Source organism: Falco biarmicus, chromosome 6, assembly GCF_023638135.1.
Source record: "Falco biarmicus isolate bFalBia1 chromosome 6, bFalBia1.pri, whole genome shotgun sequence".
In the NCBI taxonomy this organism is placed as follows: Eukaryota; Metazoa; Chordata; class Aves; order Falconiformes; family Falconidae; genus Falco; species Falco biarmicus.
Window position 1 is genome coordinate 22,075,719 of NC_079293.1, and position 23,607 is coordinate 22,099,325.

At 38.7% G+C, this 23,607-nt stretch overlaps 1 protein-coding gene across 1 annotated transcript in view; it reads right to left on the reverse strand.

The window, feature by feature from the left end:
- Positions 1-10,559: 10,559 nt before the first annotated feature.
- Positions 10,560-23,607, reverse strand: part of MYOM2 (myomesin 2) — a 76,946-nt gene continuing 63,898 nt past the window's right edge. Inside the window, exons 29-36 of the mRNA XM_056344708.1 lie at positions 23,080-23,167; positions 20,101-20,139; positions 19,312-19,417; positions 16,542-16,705; positions 16,176-16,212; positions 16,024-16,046; positions 15,113-15,168; positions 10,560-11,026 (exon numbers count right to left, since the gene is read on the reverse strand). Of these exons, the coding sequence (XP_056200683.1) occupies positions 10,694-11,026; positions 15,113-15,168; positions 16,024-16,046; positions 16,176-16,212; positions 16,542-16,705; positions 19,312-19,417; positions 20,101-20,139; positions 23,080-23,167 (846 nt within the window). The 3' untranslated portion in view covers positions 10,560-10,693. The remainder of the gene's footprint in view (positions 11,027-15,112; positions 15,169-16,023; positions 16,047-16,175; positions 16,213-16,541; positions 16,706-19,311; positions 19,418-20,100; positions 20,140-23,079; positions 23,168-23,607) is intronic.

A 23,607-nucleotide genomic window follows, 5' to 3' on the forward strand; every position in this document is an offset into this window, starting at 1 on the left:
CAGCATCTCCATGGCCCTCCTTTCCCCCTCTGCCCTAGGCTCCCTGCAGTCTCAGGCTTGCCAAAACCATCTACCCTTACCTGCTCTGCACCAGCAGCAGCCAGATCCTTCTTCCTACCCTGCCGGAATCCTGCAAGGAAGCAGGAGGTAGAAAAGAGATGTGCTTTGCTACAGTATGTAGTTAGGAGGAAAGCAGGCGCTACCTCTGGCATCCCCAGAGGATGGGCCTCAGGAGGGTCCCAGAGAAAGGGCAAGTTGCTGTCAGCTGGCGCTTGACTTGTGCACACAGAATCATGAGAGACTTTTACCTCTAGGAAATCTCTAGTCACATTCAAACTACAATTTACCAACTTGGCCGAATTTAGACAGGTTTTTCAAGAAGACACCAAGAGTCAGTTTTCTTCTGCAGATCCGCTTTCCTGCTTCTCTCCATTAATCTGTTGTTAATAGCTGATTTATATCACTTAAAGAACCACTGTCAAAGGTATTAGCAAAAGTGGTTTTAATATGATGTTGTTAAAGTGTGACTTAACAAAGTTTGATAGCCCTATGTTACTGTACAGCACAATCTTTTGAACAATGATTCGAAACTATCAAGGCACAAAACAAAGTTACCAAGTCAAATCAAAGTTACCAAAATCAAAGTTACCAAGGTACAAGTCAAAATTACCATCCTACAAGGTTATGCAAAATATCAGTCACTTGCCAAAGATTTGCCGTTTTTAAAAGGTCTCTCTGTCTCAAGGAGTAATCTTGAGAGGCATCCCAGCTCAAGGGGAATCACCATCATGTAGCCATGCTGCCTAGCAGGGAGCTTAGGCTCTCATAATTATGGAATAAAGTTGTTGACTTGTACTCCAATTACATGCGATTAAAAAGATATGCAGGAGACTTCTTGTACCCACAACTTTCTTTGTTCCTTGATAAATGTCTTGGAAAAGCTGCCCATTATTCATGCATTAATTGCATGATCAGTCTTCCAAGCTCATATGTGTTTATGCTCCCGGTGTCACTCTGCTGCTTTGTGGGCCTTCAGAGAACAGATTGAAACTGAAGTATTTCTTGGGTTAGGTTAACGGGTTAGGCCTTTACCTGCTGTGGAGCCTGTACCAAACTACCACTAGTTTGTTTAAGGGGTCAAGTGCATCCATCATACTCCACCCCGTGATTACAGTCAATCCACTTCACCAACTCATGCAGTGGTAGTAGTTACCTCTTGCTTCTATGTCATAAATATGTGGTGTATTGCAGACCAGTGGTAAAAGTACAATTATTTGATAATTTTTTTAGTTTAAATGTCACAATTAATGCTGGTTATATTCTGTTTCAATTATAGAATCAGTTGATTGTATGCATTTTACATGGTGGATTGACATAATTTGTTTCATCTTTTGCCAAACTTCGATGTACAGAATGTTTATATGTAGTAAACATAATAAGGTTAGAACTAACACAGCTATAATTGGATGCAGCACCAAATTCAAAATTCCAGTTGCTGTTGGTGACCATCCAAAAACAGTTTCTGATCAGTGATGTGTCCATCATTCTTCACTCTTTTTAGGGCATGTTGTGTCTTCTCTGCATCATGATAGATGGTAATGAGGGTTCTTTGCTCAGTGTTCCAAATTCATTTTAGCAATTGACTCAGATCATCTTGTTGCAACAGTTTTCTTACCAAAGAAATTAATTCCAATAGGGGTATGCAATAAGTCTTGATACAGTGTATAGTTAGATTGTAGCAATTGGTGGGTTGTGACAGGAGCTGAATAGTTAAAGTTGCATCCTATAATCTCGCTAAAATTACTGATACTTGAGTGATTATGTCTCCACAGTGATGTTGTCTGTAAATACAGAATCACAAAGCATTCTTACACAAACACATCCATTTCCAATATATACAAGTACATTTTCAGGGGTTTCATCAGGATGTATTTCAAAATGACAAACATTTTGTTCAGTGTCAATACAAATATCATGGGCCTTAATGGTATTATTTTCATAAATAAATCCTTGCTGGTCCCATACAACACATGCATCAACATCAATAATTTGCCATGTGTTCCCATTTTTTTGGGGCCCATACTCTATGTTCTAATGGATAGAGGTCAGTTCCACTGTGATTTAATCCTGGTGTAATGGTTGGGTATATGGTGTATAATGAAGTCTTGCTTATTGTGTAAACAAAAGCTGCGGCTTTACTGTCGGTGGGGTCATAAGTGAAATTAATTAGATGCCACCAAGATTGGAGATCCTCTTCGAATTGAGTCACATTATCTCAAATTACCTTTTGAATCTCAGTGGGAAAGGTGCCCTCTTCTCCTTCCCTTATAACTGTTGTTACAGTAGATTGCAAACACAACCGAGAAACATGTATGGTACAGAATGTACTACAGTTACCATATTGATTAACGTACATAAGAGGTGAGGGTTTCCACACCTTGGATTGAGCTTTTTGGCATGTGAGCTGGATTTGATTTATGCTGGTGATGATTACTCCTGTGAGAAGGATAAGCAATCCTTTGATGGTTAACCTGATCTCCTGGGGAGGTGTGCTGGTATCATTCACAGTGTTGTTCCTGGAAAGGGAATACAGTACAAGTCTTGGCAGGGTTTTTTTGGACGTGTTACCCCTTAGTGGCTCAACTTGTTTAATTGCTGGGACTAAAGAGAAAAGTCCCTTTTGCCACTTGGAATATCTCTGTTCTGTCTCTTTAACGTCAATATACAAGATCATTGAAAGAATAAAGATGAATATAAGCAAGCTGCCAATCCTGAAATGCCTGTGAATTATCTGTAATTAAAGCCTGAGGCTTCAGTAGGGGACTTGGGAGCACAGTTACTGCAAAGTCATTGGCCCATGGCTTTTTTAATTAAAGCCTGTCAGGTCCAAAGAGACTGTACTCGGATGGAAGGGGAATTACTAGCTGTGTTCTTCAGAATGGAACAGTCATATCAGTTCACGTTTTGGCATGGGATGGACATGAGGCCTGACCAGAGCCCATCAGAAAAGACCATACAGAGCTCTCAAGGTGATGAAAATTATGTTTCTGAGTTTCTTCGGTACTATGAGATAAGGCTATGGTTCTTAAAAGGGAAATCATGATTAATTAAATGGACTACAACACAGGTGACTTGGTGATGCAGGAGACAGAGAAGTCTGCCAGAGATACTCTCTGATTTGCAGTGGGACACTTCAGGCAACCACAAAAAGATGGGATGTGGACTTGCCTCAGAGGAGTAATCCTGAAAAGAATAAGATCCATAGGAACATAGCTGTCTGAAACCAGTAAAAGGAGAGCTGTGACAGTAAAAGATGATTGTGTTTAAAGGGAACACAAAAGCAAGCTTAAGACCTCATGACAAAGTGAAACAGGTCCGCGTGTCACACTTGGAGAAAAAAATGTAGATCCACGGCAGCCTGGAAGCCCACTGACCAGCCATAAATACCAAACAGCCTGGAACAGCAGGCAGTATGCACTACGGAGAAAGGTCTCATGAAGGCCCAACCTGTTCCTGAAAGGTCAGAACATAACCTTTAACAGCAAAAGCTGCCACAGGTGTTTACTGTACATGACCTGGAGGTCTGTCCAAAAGCCAACAAGAGAATTGGGAAGTTTAAGCTCTAAGCCTGTAAAGTGCTGTCTACATTACAGAGGCGTTCAAGTACTAACGTGCCAGTTAATTACACACTATTTTTTCCCCCCAGTTACCCAGAAATTAGTGGGAAGACAGTCAGTGGTGGATTCTGATAAAAAGGCATCACGAATGTGAAAGGATCAACATCCAGAAGTGCTGGGTTCAGGCACCCACAGTACAGAGACACACAGGCTGCTGAACCAAACATTTCATTTTCATTGGGATAGGGTTGCTTGCTGAAAGTGCTTACAATAACAGCAGGACATGTAGGCTCAATTATTTACTTACTAACGGGGCACTAAATGTTGATGCTATCACATACACATTTCACATGGCTACTGGTGCTTGAACACTTTAGTTATATCCTCTGCTAGTAAATGAACCAGTGCTTAGGCATCAGCACTGAACGTAATTAGGTAGTACTTTTATTTGTTCAGACTGACCTTAGCAAAGTTTTGGTGCAGGCCAGCTCACCCACGCTTGAACACCTGATCTGAAGTTAGGGTGGGTAAGTACTGTGGCCAGTGGGTAATTCAGATGACATTACACTTTGTGGTGGATGCTAGAAGAGGTTGATGTAATGTGTACAGGGTGCTGGCCCGGGGACTAGGTACTCAAGCCTGGTACTTTATTATTTACTGGTACAGATTCTGCCATTAAAGCAGTATCAAAAGACAGCAGGCTGAATGACAGAGGAACACAGATCATCGCAAGAAACCACAAAGTCTAGAGTGTAACAGAGCTAAACATAAAGATAACTGGGAGCTGGTTAAAGACAACCAGATGGGTTCAAGCCCAGGAGCAGGAGGATTCAGAGCTTTGGCCATTTGCTGAGCTGCCTTAGGCACGCTGGAAGAAGTTTGGCATGTGAGAAGCACAGAATCATGCTTCTCCAGCCAGAGGGTATGCCTGGCCAGCACAGCAGAGAAATTGCACAAAGCATGTCTTGCAGACTTAGCAAAAGGGCACTGACGATGAATGGCTTACAGCATCTATTGATTGAGATGTTGCCACAGAACTATGGCACTGAGAAGAAAAGGCAGAAACAAGCCTCTCACTAACAGCAGCATCACAACTAATCAAAAGCTGGGATAAAGACTTAGGTATTTTAAAGATTAGAAGGCCCAACACAATGTAAAGGCCAATTATGAGAGGCAACCATGAATTAGGACCAAGTGGCTGCTGGAAGTCAGTAAATGCTTGCACAGAGATTTCAGAATAACATGGGTATCGAAGAAGGCAGCAAAGGCTTCAAAATGCAAGAGTTCAGTGGAGGAAGCCAGCCAGTAAAAATGCAGCAAAAATTCCAGCTATTATGAAGCATCTCTGTAAACAGCTTTTTCAGCTAAAGAGTTAATTAGAGAAACATGCAGAATTCATCACACCTAACTTCAAACACCAGCCATCCAGATATGTCCCACCCAACCTGGTTACACTAAGCTCCCTGTACAGTCAGTGGAAAGAATAGACATGATTCATCTCACTTATTTGAGACACCTGCTTTAGAATGACATAACTTGTACCCTACTAGTACTTGTTTCTCTCCATTTTCTAAGAAGGGAGTTTCAGTGATTAGCTCAGATGGAGACATCTGCATGTGGCCTCATAACTCCCAGCCAGGGAGCCATCTTATGTTTTACCTCCCATTAAGCACCACACAGGAGGTTGATTGCCATTTTCATATGTGGAAGGCATTTTTTCCCAGACAGCAAAAGTGGCACACGACTATGTGGGGTTCTTTTTCACAGACTATCTTGCAATCAGAAGGGCTGGCTTTGGGGCTGATTTACAATTGTTGGATTGGCTTTTAGTGCACTTCTTCATTCAAAATGGTCCAGTGAAGGTGTACTAAGTCAGCAGACTAAAATTTTGATCATCGTTTTTACCATGATTTAAAATGGTAAAGAGCCACGGCTGGCTCTGTCTGTAACAGGCGTTGTAGCTTTTTTCCATATGCCTCTTTTCTACATGCTGTGTGCACCAGCGTCATCAGATGGGTAACGGCTTCCCACAGAGGCCTTTGGCAGGGTGGAGGGCAGATTCTCTCTTGGGGACACTGGTGCCCGGCGAAATCTGTGTGGGACAGCTCTGCTGGATAGTTTAGAATACCATGGGAAAGGCTTCAGCTGCAGCTATTAACCATATTAATTCTAACTGCTGTAGGGTGTCTAAGTCTATTTTTCCTATCAGACTCTCAGATGTACAATATTAATGTAACATAGGAGCAACAATAGCAGAAAATGAAGTTACATTAACTTAAAAAACGAGACAAGTTTTTTACAAGTTAACAGTCCTTTAATGCACCCACAAAAAGTTCAAATGCTCGTAAAGGAAATGATGTGAGGTCAAGTGTGCTATTTTTAAAATATAACAGTCTGATAAACCTTGAGCTAATACCCAAGGACAAAGCTGGTACTAAGATACTGCACATTCCAATGAGGAATTAAATATTAATATAGAAAGCTACCGATAGTTTCTTACAGGTCCTGACATCACTGAATCTTGCAGTGGCAGTGCTCACAGCCAGACCCTGCGCTCTTTGCTCTCAGACCTCCTGTTAATTTCAAATGGAATCATCCCCCTCTAAAGAGTGAACAAAAACTGTAGGGCACAAGCTTTGCAGTACTAGAAACAGTGTTTTGAAAACCTATGGAAGCTGGTGAGTCAGAGAGGTTTGCCTTTATAGCTCAAATTCATATCTACCTTCATAAATGTAGTTGGGCTGCTGGGGTTTTATATCCTAAGGAGAAACTTGACGTAACGTGAGTCTTGCAATATTTTACAAGGCATGCTTAACCTCTTAATGTGTGTCATGCAAAGATTAAGAGACAGCGTTATTGCTTGCAAAATCACCTGCTATTTCCGGGAAACAGTCATTTGCTGGACCTGTCCTTGTCACTGGCATAAGTATAATGCTTTTAATAATCTTCCATTCCCGAAGTGATGTGTTTGCATCAAAATGATGGATATGCTATAACTGGCAGAATTTTTAAAGATCTGCTCATTTCTATCTTGTTCTTCTGGTGCCATCTAGAGGTTTTATTCTTATTTCTCTAAAACAGGAAATAAAGTGCTTTATTATATTTCAAAAGTTTCCTTTAAAAACTGGCTGTGCGTTAACGTCACTTAGGGTGCTATTATCACTGAACCTCTGTCTTCATACAAGAGCAGATTAATGAAGTGTGCACAAGCTTTTGAGCTGTGGGATGCAAGTGAACCTTACGGGCTGGGGAAAGATTTACACTAGAGGCAAATACTATCATAAAAAAACCATAGCTTTTCCTAATAAAAAGCACCTGTAAATTGGCCTTAGGAGGAATTTTCATAGAACTTGCTTTCAAGAAAATAAACAGTAACATATCAAAGCTGATTCAAAGGAAGCAGGTGCTTGGTGAAAAGGAAACCTTGCTAGCCTTGTAGCAGAATGCCAACATGGCAGACACAGTCACGCCTTTGGCACATCAGCGCAACTAGCTGACATCTTGTCTGCCTCCTGTGACAAGACAACAGTGCTCCATTTCATGCTAGCACTGCCTAGGAAAAGCACAACATGAAACTCAGACAACACAAAACTCATCAGCGTGGCAGAAAATCCTTCTAATAGAAACATTTCTGTTAAAGGTAACAAATAGCTAATTCACTGTAATGGGCCCCTGGATTTGTAAAAATAACAGGCTAGATTCACACCCTGTATAAATGAGTCCATCTCCCTTGACATTAGTGTGAGTAGGCTTGTTTGGCATCAGACCTTCTCCAGCAAATCTTACTTTCTTCTCTCCCTCCTTCAAAATGTTTATTAATTAAACTAATGCTGACACTAAGCCTCTGAAGGGTGTGTGGAAATGCTAATGTGCCTCATCATGTATTCCATCTGACTCAATTACCAGAGCATCCTATTTGTCCCTCTAATATCCATCCAATGGTATTGCCCCTCTGGGCAACTAGATGCACGTTCACTCTGAAAAGATAGTCCCTTCTAAACAGAATTGACCCAATTAATTTTCTAGCACTGATAACAATATTTTTAAATGTGTACAGAAGAATCAAAGGTACATTGAATATTGAAAAATGTGGAACAGTTTATAGGAAGTCCTTTAGCCTTTTGAATACCATGTTCTTGTGAATGATAATTTCTGTACTTTAGCATAGGATTAACTGTCATAATAAATTATTTCTGTTTGCCCGGAAGGAAGGAAGTGGAGCTTGCTTAAATAAGAAGGTCAGCTAAAGGTACAATCAAGATGAGACTAACCTTGTCTCCTGTGCCCAAGGATACCTCTGAAAAGCTGCCATAACATGCAATAATTTGATAGCGTCAGCTAAAATTAACCTGTGTACTGTAGAAGGAGATAAGAATAATATTAAATTCTCGCTGATGCTCACTTTGTATGCTACGGAGACTGGCTGTGACGTTTTGTGAGCTTGCCATAGTAAGATTTTGAAAACCTTAAAGGCCTTTAATAAGAAATTAGAATAGAAAAGAAGAATGTGAGTTATTTTATTGAGAGATTTGCTGAAGTTCTTGTGATGACAGGTTTATATAAAAATATTTTTTTTCTTATTTTGATAGCTATTTGGAGGATAAATCCTTTCTTTGCTTTGTTTTCTAAAATTTCCTACTTAAACTTTCTCACAGCAATATCATGTTCCTGAGTCTTTAACCCTCTTGGACACTTGCACTCAAAGACCAGACACAGAATGTGGTTCCACAGCCACAATAGTTTTTCACACAAAAGAAGCATTTTTCATCACTGTCCAATGTAATTCCTGGCTGTTTATATTGTACTTAGATATAAACCCACTGTTTGTTGGCTCTAAGTACACAAATCTTTCAACAAGCTGTTTATTTAAAATCCAAGCATCTTTTAATGAAGTGTGATTAAAGACCATTTCCTTTCCAGAGCTAGCTTGTTCGGTTTTTATCGTGACTACTCACAGATATCAATGACTTGCAAGTCTTGCAGTCTTTCTTACTTGAGGAATTTGAAACTACAATAAATCCATCCTCACCATTATCTGTTCAAAAGATCATGTTCTTAGCCTACAGTAGCACAACTTCAATCCCTCCTTCAATACTGAAAACTGAGGTAAGGTACAAGAAAAGGAGGAAAACCTCTCAAATCTGGCATTTAACTTGCTCATCTGAGAGGTAGGATGCCTAGGTCTAGTCTCTTTTTCAGTCTGTTTGCCTAGTTAGACAAGGTTTAAAAGGATAAATAGAAGCAGCACTTCCAAATACAGGGAAGACTGGGGGTTAGTGCACTACCCTTGGTGGTCAGAGATACAGGTTCAGATCCCCATGAACAGAGAGAAGGAGAAGGAGAATGCCACTCTCCCATCTCCCAGATGAGTGCTCCAACCTACGGTATCTGACAGCTTCTAAACTAATTCCTCTGCTTTTCATCTGTCTCAAGAATAAAACATTTTTTGAATCAAGTGGAGTATTAACAAATACATTTGCCAGACAAAACAATGGAAGGTCTATGTCACTTAGATGAGGGGAAAAAAAAGTGGAAAAAAGCTCTGAGATAAAATTTATTTTGGTACTGCTCATTTTCCTGTTTTTTTCAGTTTGTCTTGGGGGTGTGGGTGATGGAGAGAGAGAGAGACTTAAGCTCAAAGGGTGACAGAAAGACTCAGAACTGCCTTTCAGCCATGACCCCAAACACAAGTTACAGTCCTAATACTCGTGCCAAACACTTCCATCCTTCTCCAGTGAACGTTTTGCAGAGTGACATTCCTCCAGGCCACCCCTCATCCAAGTTCCCCTGTCTCCCACAATGCTCCCTTTTTCTCGCATTTGTCCTAGAGACTGGGAGAAGTCACAGGACAGGAGGGCTGCATCTGGGACATCTGTATCAGCAGTATTAGTTACCATTAGAAAAACTCTTTGCTAGAAGCTGCTTAGAAAATTGCAAAGGTTCATCAAGGTACATAAATGAACTTTTATTGAACAGGGAACGTGATCTGAAAAAGCCAGTGCTGCAAACGCTCAGTCATGTATTGTATGACATAAGTGAGTAATCTCACTGAAGTCCAATCTATTTGAACGTTTCATGATAAGCATATATTGAAACCTTTGCCTAGCAGAACATCACCCATGGATGAGTCCTGTTACTCATTTTGAATAGAGGAGAATCAAAGACAATTGTCTTAACTGAATTGTATACATGTCTTTTGATACCAGTTTAAGCTTGCATCTTGACCTGTATTTTGAAGAGTAAAGTTAACGTCACAAGTGCCACCCAGTGACTGTGATTAACCATAATTTGCATTTTGTATTGAAAGTCGATAGTCTGCATGCTACCAGCTGTGAAATTGTACAATAAGCAATAATTAAACAATTTAAAGAGTAAACAGAACTAGTTAGGTGTGATTTGGAGCAGTGAGTAGCAAAGGTGACTTTTAAAGTTTTATTAGCACAAAGCAAGAAAAACAAAATACAACCATGTGACCTACGCTTCTATAAGTAAACAGTGAACATTTGCAAAGATAAAGTCAAACTATAAAACAACAGTATCACTATTAAATATAGACTATCCACTAGACTTACAGCATCAGAGGCTTCAAAGTCAAAGGGACTGTGTGTGGAACAAAGGAGGAACCATCTCTGAATATGTATCTAACTGCAGTTCAATATTTTTGCTGGTGGGACATTTGTTCTCAGAGGGTTTTGGGGTTGTGGGTTTTTTTGGTTTGTTTGTTGGTTGGTTTTTGTTAGTGGTTGGGGTTTTTTTTGCAGAGGGTTGGAGAGGGTAGAAATAGAAGTTTGATGTGCAACTTGCCATTGCATATGAGAACTTCTGGCAGGCATTTGGCTTTTTGCTATCTGCAAGTCCCACCCCATTACATGTATTCAAAATGAGATTGTTGCAGACATGTAATGGGGTGGGACTTGCAGATAGCAAAAAGCCAAAAGCACCATAGCACAGCTACGTCCCTAAAGCAAACTCCTAAAAGCTCAGTTTTATTTTGGACATGCCATATAGTTATGTGTGGGAGTACCCCAACTACATCTCACGTGTTCTATTTTGTTTGTCAAATGTAGTGTCAAGCTTTATTTTGCTGTGCCCTCAGGTTTGAGGACGTCCTCCGATGGTGGTATTGGCCTGGGTTTAGCAAGCTGACCAGGCTTAATTTCAGGCATTTTTTCACCATGTCTGTACACACTTACAGTGACATCCACTGTTTCCCCACCATACTTGTTCTTGACATGGATGCTGTATTTGCCTGAGTCTTCTGAGGACACTCCCTTGATTGTTAAACTGGCATATTTCCCTTGTTCCAGTGAAAACGCATAGTGCTCGTTATATTCAAAGGCCTTGTCATTCTTGAACCAAACCACTTCGGGGTCAGGATTTCCGAATACAGTACAGGTCAGATTCAATGTCTGAGGGAGGAAAAAAAAGTAATTTTGAGGATCAGTCAGATTTGTTTAACCAGCGTATACTCAACATTGCTTTCAGGCACTTCTTATTCCTAGTTAATTAAAGTAAGACAGGCATCATATTATTGAGGACTGAAAAATAGGGTTCCTAGGTTTTTTCCTTTGATTCAGTCTTTCCACCATCTTACTAGTGACTTCAATGCAGTAATAGCCTCAGGGTAACAGTGTATGAAGATCGTAAGTTGGACTGTCATTACAGTCCTGCCTGCAGGAGATTCCTGACAACCCATTAGTCTGACATGAGGTTCAGGCAATGATAGATTTAAAAACAACCTTGAAGTTTCCCTGTACACAGCAGGGAGTAGAAGTGAGCAAATCTTTTCTGACCAAGGCCTCCTGAGGTTATTGCTTGAGATGATAACAAAAAAAAAAAAATACCCCAACAAAAATCACTTAAAAATAGAGTACATAACATGAATCATTGGACACTGATTCCAGGTGCTGCTGACTAGTAAAATGGAAATATTTCACAAAGAATAAATAATACATAAATGTTGTAAAAGTGTTACATGCATGTATAGTATATTCAGAGAATAGCTGAAATGACCTAGTAAGCCATCCTGGCAGTTCAAGTGTTTTCCGAGGACTGAAATGAGATTGAAGAAGACCATAAAATTTTCATGGTTGTTCTTCCTAATTTTTTATATAGTTACTGCTGAACTCCATTTTGACCACTCTATGTATATGTATGTTAACTTTATGTATTTAGGTACAGTGATGACAGGATAAATGAAATAATCATGTGAGAAGTTACATCGATTAGTGTCTACTTTGTCCACCTTTGCTAGAAACTCATTCTGCCAAATAATCTGCCGTAGTAAATTAAAAGTCACCTTAAGAATTTCACATATGCACCATTGTGTTAGGGAAAAAAAAAGAAAGAAAATAAACCAATGAACAACCCAAAAGTGATAGTTTCTACCAGAATGCTTCCTTGTACTCCCTCCCTTCCATATTTCCCTTCTGGTTTTACCAAATCCTGACCCAGAGGGAGCAGAGAAAGTCCACTTGTGTGCACATGTATGTGTTTTTATATAATATTTTTCTTGAATGATGATGACTGAATAGGTGTGATATAACTCAGACAAAAAAAAAAAAAAAAAGCAGGAAGAAATTTTAAGTGATTGAAAGTGCCATATGTTCACAAATATAAGCAGTCTTGCATACCGCATACTCCAAAGTCAGAGGGGAATACTGAAGAAAGATTTACATGCTCTGTGTACAAGCTAGTGACAACCTAAGTGTGTGAGTACTCTTAAAGATGTGGTATCATGTAGGCTGTAAAGTTAACTAATAACCTATATGAACCAGGCTTACTACAAAATAGTTAAAGGAGTAATGATACAAATATGAAAATAAAATTTGGGGAAATGTCTAATAACATGGCTTTAAATCTTACTGTCCTTTCTGTAACTCAGGCAACATTTCATGACTATTGCCCTCAAAAGTTACCTCATTCAAGAGCAATTAATAATTAATTCACAATAATTAATCAAGTCTTAATAAGTTAATATTAAAAACTTACCAGAGAACAGATATATTCCACAGTCATTTTAGATCATTTTGACCTGTTCTAATTTCTTAAATTATAGATGTGACCTAAAATCATTTATACTCTTTTAAGAAGCTCTAGTAAACTTTGTCCTGTGTCCATGTATTTGTGTAGTTATACCATTCCACAGCATGAGAAAAACTCTCTGCTCTTTTTTATTTTTTAATAGTTACTTCTGACACCTGTACTTACATAACCCTTGTGTGGTACCCGTTTATATTTATTTTAAAGGTGATTTTGAAGTTTCACCTTTTTGTGATCCATTTTGTTTTGCCTGATTTCAGGAACCAGAGAGTTTCTCTTCACATGTTCAGTTATGTAATCCTCACATGATTAGGTCTCCTTTGAAACGTTTTACTTCTGGAAATGCACTACACAGCATTTCCTTAATTTAAGGTTGTCATTTTTAGGGTATGATTGCATGAGGAAACTGCAGCTTTCTGTTCATGCAGTCAGGTGACTTAATCGAGCTGTTTCCTTACAGTTAGACTGATTTAAGGTGTTGGTCATAGAGTGGCTTACACCTAACCTCCTAAAAGACTAGCTTTCCTGCTGTCAGGTGCCTCTGTCTACCACAATAAGAAGCACCTCATGTGAACACCCATTAGAGACAAAGGAAAGAATGGACCAAGAGGAAAATCATCTCTGTCTGGTCCAGAGTTGAGAAGCTTTCAGCATCCACTGCAAGGAACATATGCTCCCCCATCTTTTTAAAGAAATTACTGCTCCTAGCTATCCAGAAAATACCCAAGTACATAGAAAGTTGGAAGAGTTGTGTGCAACGTCTTACTCTGGTGATAAGAAAATCAGTTTCCACACAGAGCCATACAGCTGTAGTCTCTGAAGATGCACTTCATACAAGAGATGTAAACAGCCTGATCAACATGCTCTTGATAGCCAGAAGATGGTAAGTCACATTGGCTCATGAGCTGATCTGCTATAGTCAGGCAAAATGGAAGTCCGTCTAGCTCTTTTAGAGGTCAAAAGCAACTGCTTAAGAAAGTATACAAAAATACAGAGGATGAATCTTATGTGTGTATCTTATTCCCAGTATACCTTCTGGCTTTCCACAATTTGGTGGCTTTTAAACTGGTTATGAGCACAAGTTGTATCAAGAACGTTGTATTTAATGGTCCCTGCTGGGCTTCCTTTCATGATATTGCCTATTTTATTTTTTGGACACAAATCTATTTTTGCCTGAGTTAGTAAGGCACAAATTAATTATGAACCACTTGAAGAAATACTTCCTTTTGATACTTTAAGGCCTGTAATGACCATGTAATTAGGCATTCCCTAGTTCTTGTGCTGTAAAGTACTGGATAATAATTTCCAACTATTGCACCTCTGAACGGTGCACAATACTGCAGATTTCTTTTTTATTTTACCCTGTTCTCTTTCAGTAATTTTTCTTCCCAGACTGAAGACCTAGTTTCTCCCCATAGAGAAGGGCAGGGCACTCAATAGAAGATTTACTCCAGGAGAAACAGACAAGAACTTTGTGTCTGTGTAGGAAGAATTAAAAGTTTGCCTTTCCTGGACTGAAGATTTGGGTGTCCGTAGTCTGGAACTCGCCCTCAGGATGGAAAGACTGATTTACACTACTTCCTTGCACCATTAAGGATTAACAGCAGCTCAGACTAAAAGTCTTCTCCCTCTGTCTTAGTATCCAGAGAGTCTGGCCTGAGTTTGCATGAGATCCTACTCCATCATGACAAAAATCCCAGTGAAGAACAAGCAGTCAGTCAGAATCATGAAATTTCATCTCCCCTAGTCAAGTTGACCTAGGAAGGGACTTTAAAAAGATTTGCCAATTTTGATTTTGTACCTGGGTGTTTAGTTATTACTGATCTAAATTTTTTTAAAAAAGTGTATTCACTGGCCTTCCGTCTCCCGTAATTATATACTGTAATGGGGCCATCTGCCAATATATAGAAGAAGGGGGAGTTCAGCCCCTTGGCACAGACAGGTTCTTTACGCTCCTTTACTCTTACCAGCCATAACAGTCTATGTCTGACATGCTGGAGAATGGGACCTAACTTTTCCTTCTGTTATGCTGGCACTCAGAGGGTCACTACTTTCTTCTGCCTCTTCCATTTATTTCTTCTAGAGGGCAGAAGTGGACTCTCCCCTTGAACTGCTCTGCTCAGTACACAGAGCTGAAATCCATCCCAGATTTGAGTATGCAGTAGACTAAGAGCCTCTACACAGCCAGCACAAGACCAATGCCTTGAGGTTGGCCTTGCTTGCCAAAGATCTGAATCGGGTAACTGTGCCTCCTTTGACTGTATAATCAGGTTATGGTACCTGTGTTTACTGAGAATTTGCATGTGTCTCAATTAAGTTACTACAATTAGGTGGTTTAAATTAACCTCCTTCTGCTCTTAGCTTCTACGAAATCATCTGCATTCCTTCCCCGTTTGCCATCAAAGCAAACCTCCCACCAGTCAGCATGACTTGTTGACAAAAACTGTCCTTACCTTCCCATCCATTATAGTAACGACATCAGGCAAACCACCAATGACTTTGCCACGATCTAGGAGTTAAAGAAAAATATGTGGACCATGTTAAGTTTAGACCTCAAAATTACTCATTTCTTAATGTTTTTATAACTTGGTACCATGTTAGTCACAACTTTTATTTGGATTTATCCTTTAAAAAGCCTGCAGTCCCTGGTTAATTAAATGTAAAATAATACAATTTTTGTGATATTTTGTGTTATTTCTTTTTAATGTATTGTATGGTCCCCTCAGACTTTTTAGCAGAGATTGTGCTGTTATAGCATTCTAAACCGATACACTAAGCTACTACTGAGCTTGACAGTTTGTGCTTTAGGCACAAAGCAAAGCAAGGATGATGCTTTTAGCATCTTGGTGGTATCTAAAATCTAAGAAAAATTTGTTCTGCCACTCTTTGTGGGCAGAAGCATTTTGTCATTACCAGGGTATTGATACCAAAGTACCAGTATTCCTACAGCCCCTAACAGTAACAAGCTTCCCCACTGTCTGTGTCTCAGCAGGCACTACCTAACAGACATTAGCAGGTAATTTTTTACTTATAGGTAGATCCCAATATTCAATATAATCAGTAGCTTTCAGAGTCAGCACCTCCTTGTATGACACCCAGAAACTCACATCTTGCAAAACCTCTACAGACACAAGAAGATACAGTGGAGGCTTGCAAAATGTGTAAAACTTTTAGTGAGTTTCCATTGGAATTAAAAATAAATAAATCCACAAATTACTATTATTATTGCTGTATTATGTGCTGACAGGGGATTTGTGCAGCCACAGAACTCTGAAAGCTATGAGAGCATATCATGATGGATGCCTTAAAAAGAACAAAAGACTACATTGTAGAACACCTTTGATAAAATGTAAAATAAACTTACTCTTCTCAGCAAAAGCAGCTGCCCTAAAATTGTTGAGGAAGAGAGGAAAAGAAATATATAATGTTATTAATTAAATTATTAATAAAATATTTGTTTCTGTAAGTAAAATCACTGTTATTACAGCATTAAAATGCAAAAGATGTAGCACTTACTTGAGTCGCTGGAATTCTGCGTATGCATCATCAAAAGCTGTAATAAAACAATTGAAAGAGTTATTGTCCATGAACATAACTTGCACTTGGGACTTAGTATAAATATTTAAAAATATACCCATGTTAAAGTGCTCTTGAAACCCAGGGTTACACAGTAGCAAAATGGGAAACCAAACCCCTGAAAGCCAATGCTACTGGTGGTGAAAACAGATATAATACTAAAAAAATTATAACAGTTATGCAACTGAACTACAACTGGTTCTGACCAAAGGCTTTCTTTTTTTACTACCATTCCTCTGATAATTTCCAGTAAATTCTGTTTAATCCATGAAAATTCCCCATGTACGTATGGTCTTAGAAATATACCTTGTCCTGACAGATCAAGTGTGCGTTTGTAGGATTCCTTGTCACCAAAGATTTCAAAGGTGTAATTTCCCTTATCCTTTTCAGTGGGTTCACGTATCTGCAGCCAGGCAACATCCTCTCCACCTCCAATCTTCATCTTTTCACCAGAAGAAATCTTAGAATCCCTAGAAAAAAATGAACAGAAATGAGTTTGAACATTCTTTTGATGTATATTCTCCATAGGAGATCACCTATAAAAAATTACAAAGGGTAACAAGGTATTTCTAAACTACAGATAAATTGCAACTAATGGGAGCAATTTCCCAGAAGATTCTTGTCTTCCTAGTAGGGGTATGAAACACTTTGGAAACATTAGCTTGAGCTTTCATTCCAAAGATTAATTTGTTCACCCTCTTCTCATTCTTCTCTCCACATACACAATTTGTATTTATATCTGTATGCACATAGATGTCTGTACTGAAAATGGTGCATGGATAGAGTTCTGTACACTTCATACACACTAGCATAGAATATATTAGAATAGTAAACTAGAAGCAAATAACCTTTCCTGATGAGGAAAAAATATCTTTACCTTTCATTAACTTCAAAAGCCAATCTAGAAAACAATAAAAGATTTGAAAAGGATTTATTACTCTTGTATCAAGTCACAATACACCTTTTTTTTAAAAAAAAGAACAAGACAAGAAGTCTTTACAAGACGTAAATTTACGAGAAGTAAATTTCCTAACTGCAGATAATCTATAAACAGATCTTTAAAAAACAGAGTATTATATCATCTTATCATCACTTCCTAAGCTAAGAGTATGAGAAATGCCCTACTGATTCAGATCAGGAGTTCTTCTGGTCCATATTAGGTCATGAAGAGTGGAAATAGAAGAAGCTATTTAGTGAGAGTATGCAATCTAGAACACTTTCAGTGATTTGAAGAAAAGTTTCTTTTTTCATTCATTAACTAAAGAAATATTTCTTTTCATCCTTCCTCCCCAAGAATTTTTAGCTGGAATTTTTCATAGATTAAGTCAGCATTAGCTTCTTTTTGATCAGTTATTTTATTTGCCCAGATAAGGCTGATTTGGCATCGCACCTAGAGAATTATTTGATGGGGAAAAGGAATTTTTAATATTTCCCTTTCTGTAAGACAACTACATTGAGTTCAGCGTACCACATTAGATACCTGGAAACTACTATATATGAGAAAATACTACATATAATATTCCCAGCTGTGCCATGAGTGGATGATGCATGCTGCTTTAGGGCTGGTGTTATGTTCCCTGCTATGCAGTATAGTCGATAATTCAAAGCTAGCTAGAAATTTACATGGTATATTTCATGATGTGCAGACAGTGGTAAAAAAAATATGGGTTGTCTAGCCTTTCATTTTTTCCAAGAAAAAAATTGCTAGAACCCCATTTAAAAGAGCAGGAAGGTTTGAGGAGGTTGAGGAAGGTTGGTTGCTTTGTTAGTTTGTTTTAGTCTTTGTTTTAGCTTTTAACTCTGGCTTATAGTCATTGAATTCATGGAAGAATTGAAATTTTATTTGTTCAAAATTTGTGTTCAATGATCCTCAAGACAATCAATGTATAAGACATTACAAAATCTGAAATATTAGGAGGGTGCAAGGTGTCCATATGTAAATATAAATATGCACACATTATATTAGCCATGTAGCATTCTCTACTTTTGTATTTTTATGAACTGGGTGGTGAAATGGACTAAGTCACTTCTAAAACTCAAGTAGATATGGTGAAAGGCAGAAGCAAAACCTATTTTTCTTTTCTTTTCCATCATATTAGTATCACATTTACTGAAAGAAAGAATAGAACTCACTGAATACAAAGCCTGACTTACAAGTGCAGCTGCACACCCTTGCAGAAGTATTCTCCACCTCTCTGAATCTGATAATCACAGAGATTTTTGTTCCTGTCTTCACAGAAATCAAAGGCTGGACAGCATTGCAAAACTAAGACAATATGCCGACAAACCAGCCTCTTCCTGTCCAAGTCAAACCAGTTCACTGGGTGTCATCTTTGTAGTCCATCAAGGAACATGCAAGTTGAAACCACTTGAAGCGTTTTAAAATCCTTCCAAACCTTACCTGTGGTTTCAAACCTGAGGGCCTGACACAGCAAAGCATTTGAACACATATTTAACTGTAAATACACAGATGAATAAAGCGTCTCCAAAGTCAAAGATTAATATAACACTGAGGGTGGAAAACTATTGGGAACTTTAAAGTTAATTTCTGGTCATATTCTTAGCTCTGAGGGCTAAGTATTCTCAAAGTATTCTGTGCCTCTTCAAATATCTTTTCAAAGATGAGGAACCAGATTAAAATAATTTGGGTTACTTACGACTGTAACAGTTTGGAAAAAAAATCCTTTCTTAATACTGGCTTTTATTAAACTGTGAGAGCAGATCCTTGGTATTCACATAGTATTGGCATTTAAGGAAAATGGCAGCCCTGAACAGAAAACTATTTTGCTGTCTCTGAACCAACCAGAAAATATACTGGAAGAGAAACAGTCTTGTTATGAATAAGAGGCCGGAATACTGTAGGTTCTTTTTTCCTGGCTGTTACAGCTCTCCTGATAGGTGTTGGACAAGTTCTTTAGTATTTCCTTTCCTGTATGTACTATCTATGTGAAAAGATAGATGTGCTGGAAAAAGAAATTCATTAAAGTGGTCCAGTTACTAAATGAATACCACAGAATAGTAAATCATAAAGGTGGCCTTTCTTCTGAAATAAAATGGAAAAAATATTCTTAGCTACCTGTGAGACCAGTTGACTTTCATTTCTTCATTGTAGTACTTCAAGAAACACTGGAGCCTTATTCCTTCCTCAGTGCAAAGGATCTTCAGTGGAGAGGCTGACTTACCTATGTAAAATAAAACATATGTCGGTCAAACAGGGTAGTGGGATGAACAGTAAACTGTCAAATGGACTACTTGTACTGTCAGGACAAAAAAAAACCCTTAAGATTTAGGTCATGACTCTCAACTACTATGAAAAGACAATTGTTCATGCCTCTCAAAGGAGACCTGCTGATTTATATCAGGTGAAAGTTCAGTGTGAGTTTATGGGTTTATTGTCATATGCAAGCATCATGGCTAGCAAGATCCATTGTGAAATAATAAGCTAGTCATGTAACTGCCATGAAATAGCAGTGTCATGATTCTAATTGCACAAAAATTTTATTCTTGTGCAACACCTCTTCTTTCAGTTGAAATGACTCCCAGCTTCTCACTGGGAGCAGGATCAGAATTTTGTTTTCTCTGTACCAAGGTTCACTTACTAAAAGGAAGTAGGAAGAAAATTATTGCTACCACACTGCCACAGTATCTAAACCAAACAAGCCAGGTGGAATAATGTTTTTTCCCCTTTTAATAGTGTCAATTAGCAAGGTCAACTGCCTATTCAGAAACTTAATAACATGTCCATAATAATATAAGCATCATGAGCCTCAGAGATTTCGCACTTACAATAAAAATTGTCTGCCTCAGGCTCAGATTACTTTAACATAAAAAACCTACATGAAAATTAAAGACAGCATTTACTTACCACTGATTCTGCTCAATGCCAGAATTATATCATCATACACTGAAGAGAAAAAAAATAAAATTGCACCATCAAAATTCAGTCAGAATATAGCTTTGTTATGTTCAGTTTAATTAAAGCAATATGGGAAATCTTCACATCCTTAGGCAAAGAAAACCATTAAAATTGCAACAGGTGTATGGGACAAATTGGAGACTGTGTACAGCATATGAATTTTGTGCTGTGTCACTCATTATCTCCACCGTGTGTGGAGTCAGATGCCTGCTGTTAAATCTTTGTCTGTATCCCTCAGGCCAGAAAAAATAAAAGGTCTTTAAAACTGGACAGTTCACATTCAAAGGAGAGTGCAGGGGAAAGAGAAATTATCACATTCTAGGTGAAAACAGTTTTCACCTGCTCCCTGTAGGACAGCCTTTGAGAAACGTAAACCCCTTCAACAGCAAGTGAAAGAAACCAGGTATCATATCAAGCTTTTGAAATATCACAGAGCTGATGGGTTTGCAGAAGGGAAGAACCCTGGAGACCAGGGCAGGAGAGCAGGGAACTCCCATAGCAGAAGAATCCTATTCAGTATCATTGTGTAAGACAAAAAGAGAGAGAAAAAAAAGAAGCACCATAACCTGAAGAATGCATAGTTAAGACTAAAGAATGTGTATTCAAGGATGAAGAAATTTTATGGATAGGGAAGGCAGTGAAATGCATGAAGTTCAGAAAATACTACTCATATATTTTGGTCTGTATTGATCTGTATCTGCACATTTTTTTTGTCTCTGTTAAAATAAATTGTGATTCAATTCTGTAACCTGCAAACTGTAATGTGCTTCTACTGGCATGTTGACATAAGAACATGAATTGCATACTATATATAAATTACATTACAGGTATCTGGGAAAGTAGAGTTATTTTACCTATACTGCCTAAATGAGATAATTTTCTGAAAGAATAACGGGCAGAAATTATGCAGAGGAGAAATGCCTAAGAGGCTATCAAGTGATGATACAGCTTTCTGAGGTAAACCACAGTTTAAGAGCTCAGTCCGATATTCATCTTTTTCTCTTTATTTCAGGTACTTCCCCATACTGCTGGAAGAAAAAAAATTCAGATCTTTGGCAAAACTGAGTTAATTTTTGACATGTCTTCATCCCCCTATTATGACCCAGCAAAAAATATTCTTTATTGGAGTCAAATGTCTACATACAGGTAGGATGAATCCAGATTTACTTTGGCCTACTTGGTGGGACCCAAGCAAGGACACCCAGGGAAGCTCTTTATAGAAAGTTGAGTAAAGGTCATTTATGTTGGCAAGAGATCAGTTTTTGCTATAGACTCAGAAGTTAACATTTTTTTAACTGAACAAATTTAAATACATGTATGATTACAGTAGCTCATTGTGATATCTGATAACATATGAAACCTTATTTAAATGCCTAGCGTTGGTGAATTTTAGACTAGGTTCTTTTACCCTTATTTGCATTTATTTTCATTTGAATGCAAATACACACTGAGCTTGAACTGACCTGCCCCATACAATACGCAATCTTCCCTGTTCATACTAAACTTCTTTGTTTATCCTTCATGTTTCAAGGCTAACTCCAGCACTTAGGAGACCCATTGTCTGGTTTAACACCACAGTTCTTGTGGCTTTGTTAGCTGCCATTTTCAAAGCCTCCTGGACCCACAGATACTGTGAATTCTCTAAATAGACATTTCACTGTAACATTGCCAGCACAGCACACTCTCGCCATACCTGAAGTATAGTCTCTGGAAGCTTGAAAGGACCCCTGATCATAAGATGAAAAGCTACTGCACCTGTTGTTTATTGCAGTGGTCAGGATATCCCTTACCTGAAAATCCATACACTAAGGGAATTATATCTGTGTATATATCAAAGGGCAGGAAGTGAGGAGGATGTGTTAGTGTGGGACCCGAGCATGACATAAATGGTGTGGAATAAGGAGCAGAGATTGTGCTGGTTTTGGCTGGGATAGAGTTAATTTTCTTCATAGCAGCTTGTATGGTGCTATGTTTTAGATTTGTGACTAAAACTGTGTTGATAACACAGGGATGTTTTAGCTGTTGTTGACCAGTACCTGCACAGAGTCAAGGCCTTTTATTTCTGTTCTTCAGAGACTGCCCCACCAGCGAGCAGCCTGGGGGTACGCAAGAAGCTGGGAGATGACACAGCTGGGACAGATGACCCCAACTGACCAAAAGGATATCCCATACCATATCATGTCATGCTCGGCAATAAAAAGCTGGGGAAGAAGGAGGAAGGGGGGATGTTCAGAGTTATGACACATATAACAGTGACTCAGGTCTTCCCGAGTCACTGTTATATGTGATGGAGCCCTGTCTCCTGGAGATGGCTGAACACCTGCCTGATGGTGGGAAACAGTGAATTAATTCCTTATTTTGCTTTGCCTGCATGCACAGCTTTTGTTTTATCCGCTAAACTGTCTATCTCAACCAAGGATTTTTCTCACTTTTCCCCTTCCAGTTCTCTCCCCCATCCCACTGAGGAGAGGTGAGCTAGTGGCTGTGTGGGCTGAGCTTCCTAATGCAAGTTAACCCACAAAACAGCTTTATGATTTTACCATCAAAAAAACTCTCAGTCCCCATTGGCAGTTCCACACCAACATATTCAGCACCTTGGTGCTTTAGAGGCTTTTGTAGATACTAAAGCTTGACAAATTTGAGAGAGAGCAAGCACTCTACAAATGATCTCACATAAAAGAGGATGTCTGATTAGCAACTGACTTCAATTCTTGCCTGTCAGAGTGCTAGAGATTAATCATTACAATGCCCAGTATCAAGCTTTCTAACCTGGTGATCTGCAGTTCAGGCCTCTATAACATAAGCAGAGAACTGAAATGCAAAGAACCCAAAAAATGTTTGCTAACATGCCATTTGCAAGGGTAGATCTTTGACACCTCTTAGGAACATGTGGACATCATTACTTCAATATAGTAAACTGAATGTTACCTTTTCCTGATAGTTCAAGAGTTGATACATCATGACCTCTATCATCTGATAGTGTTGCCTTATAAACTCCTTCATCGTTGCGAGACAGCTACAAGGAAAACACAAGGTGTTTACTGACATACTTGATACTAGTACAACTTTTGCTCTGCATGATTTCCTAAATCAAACAACATATGTTGTACTGCATTCTGGTTAAATAATCTTAGAATCACAAAATCGTAGAATCATTTAGGTTGGAAAAGACCTTTGAGATCAAGTTCAGCCATTAACCCAGGACTGCAAAGGCCAGCATTAAACCATGTAACTAGGCACTGTATCTATGCATTTTTTTAAACTCTTCTAGGGATGGTGATTCCACCACCTCCCTGGGCAGCATCTTCCAATGCTTGACTGCCCTTTCAGTGAAATTTTTGTCCTAATATAAAAACTAAACCTCCCCTGGCTTAACTTGTGGAGCCATTTCTTCCTGTCCTGTCACTAGTTATCTGGGAAAAAAAGACCTACACCAACCTGCCTACATCCTCCTTT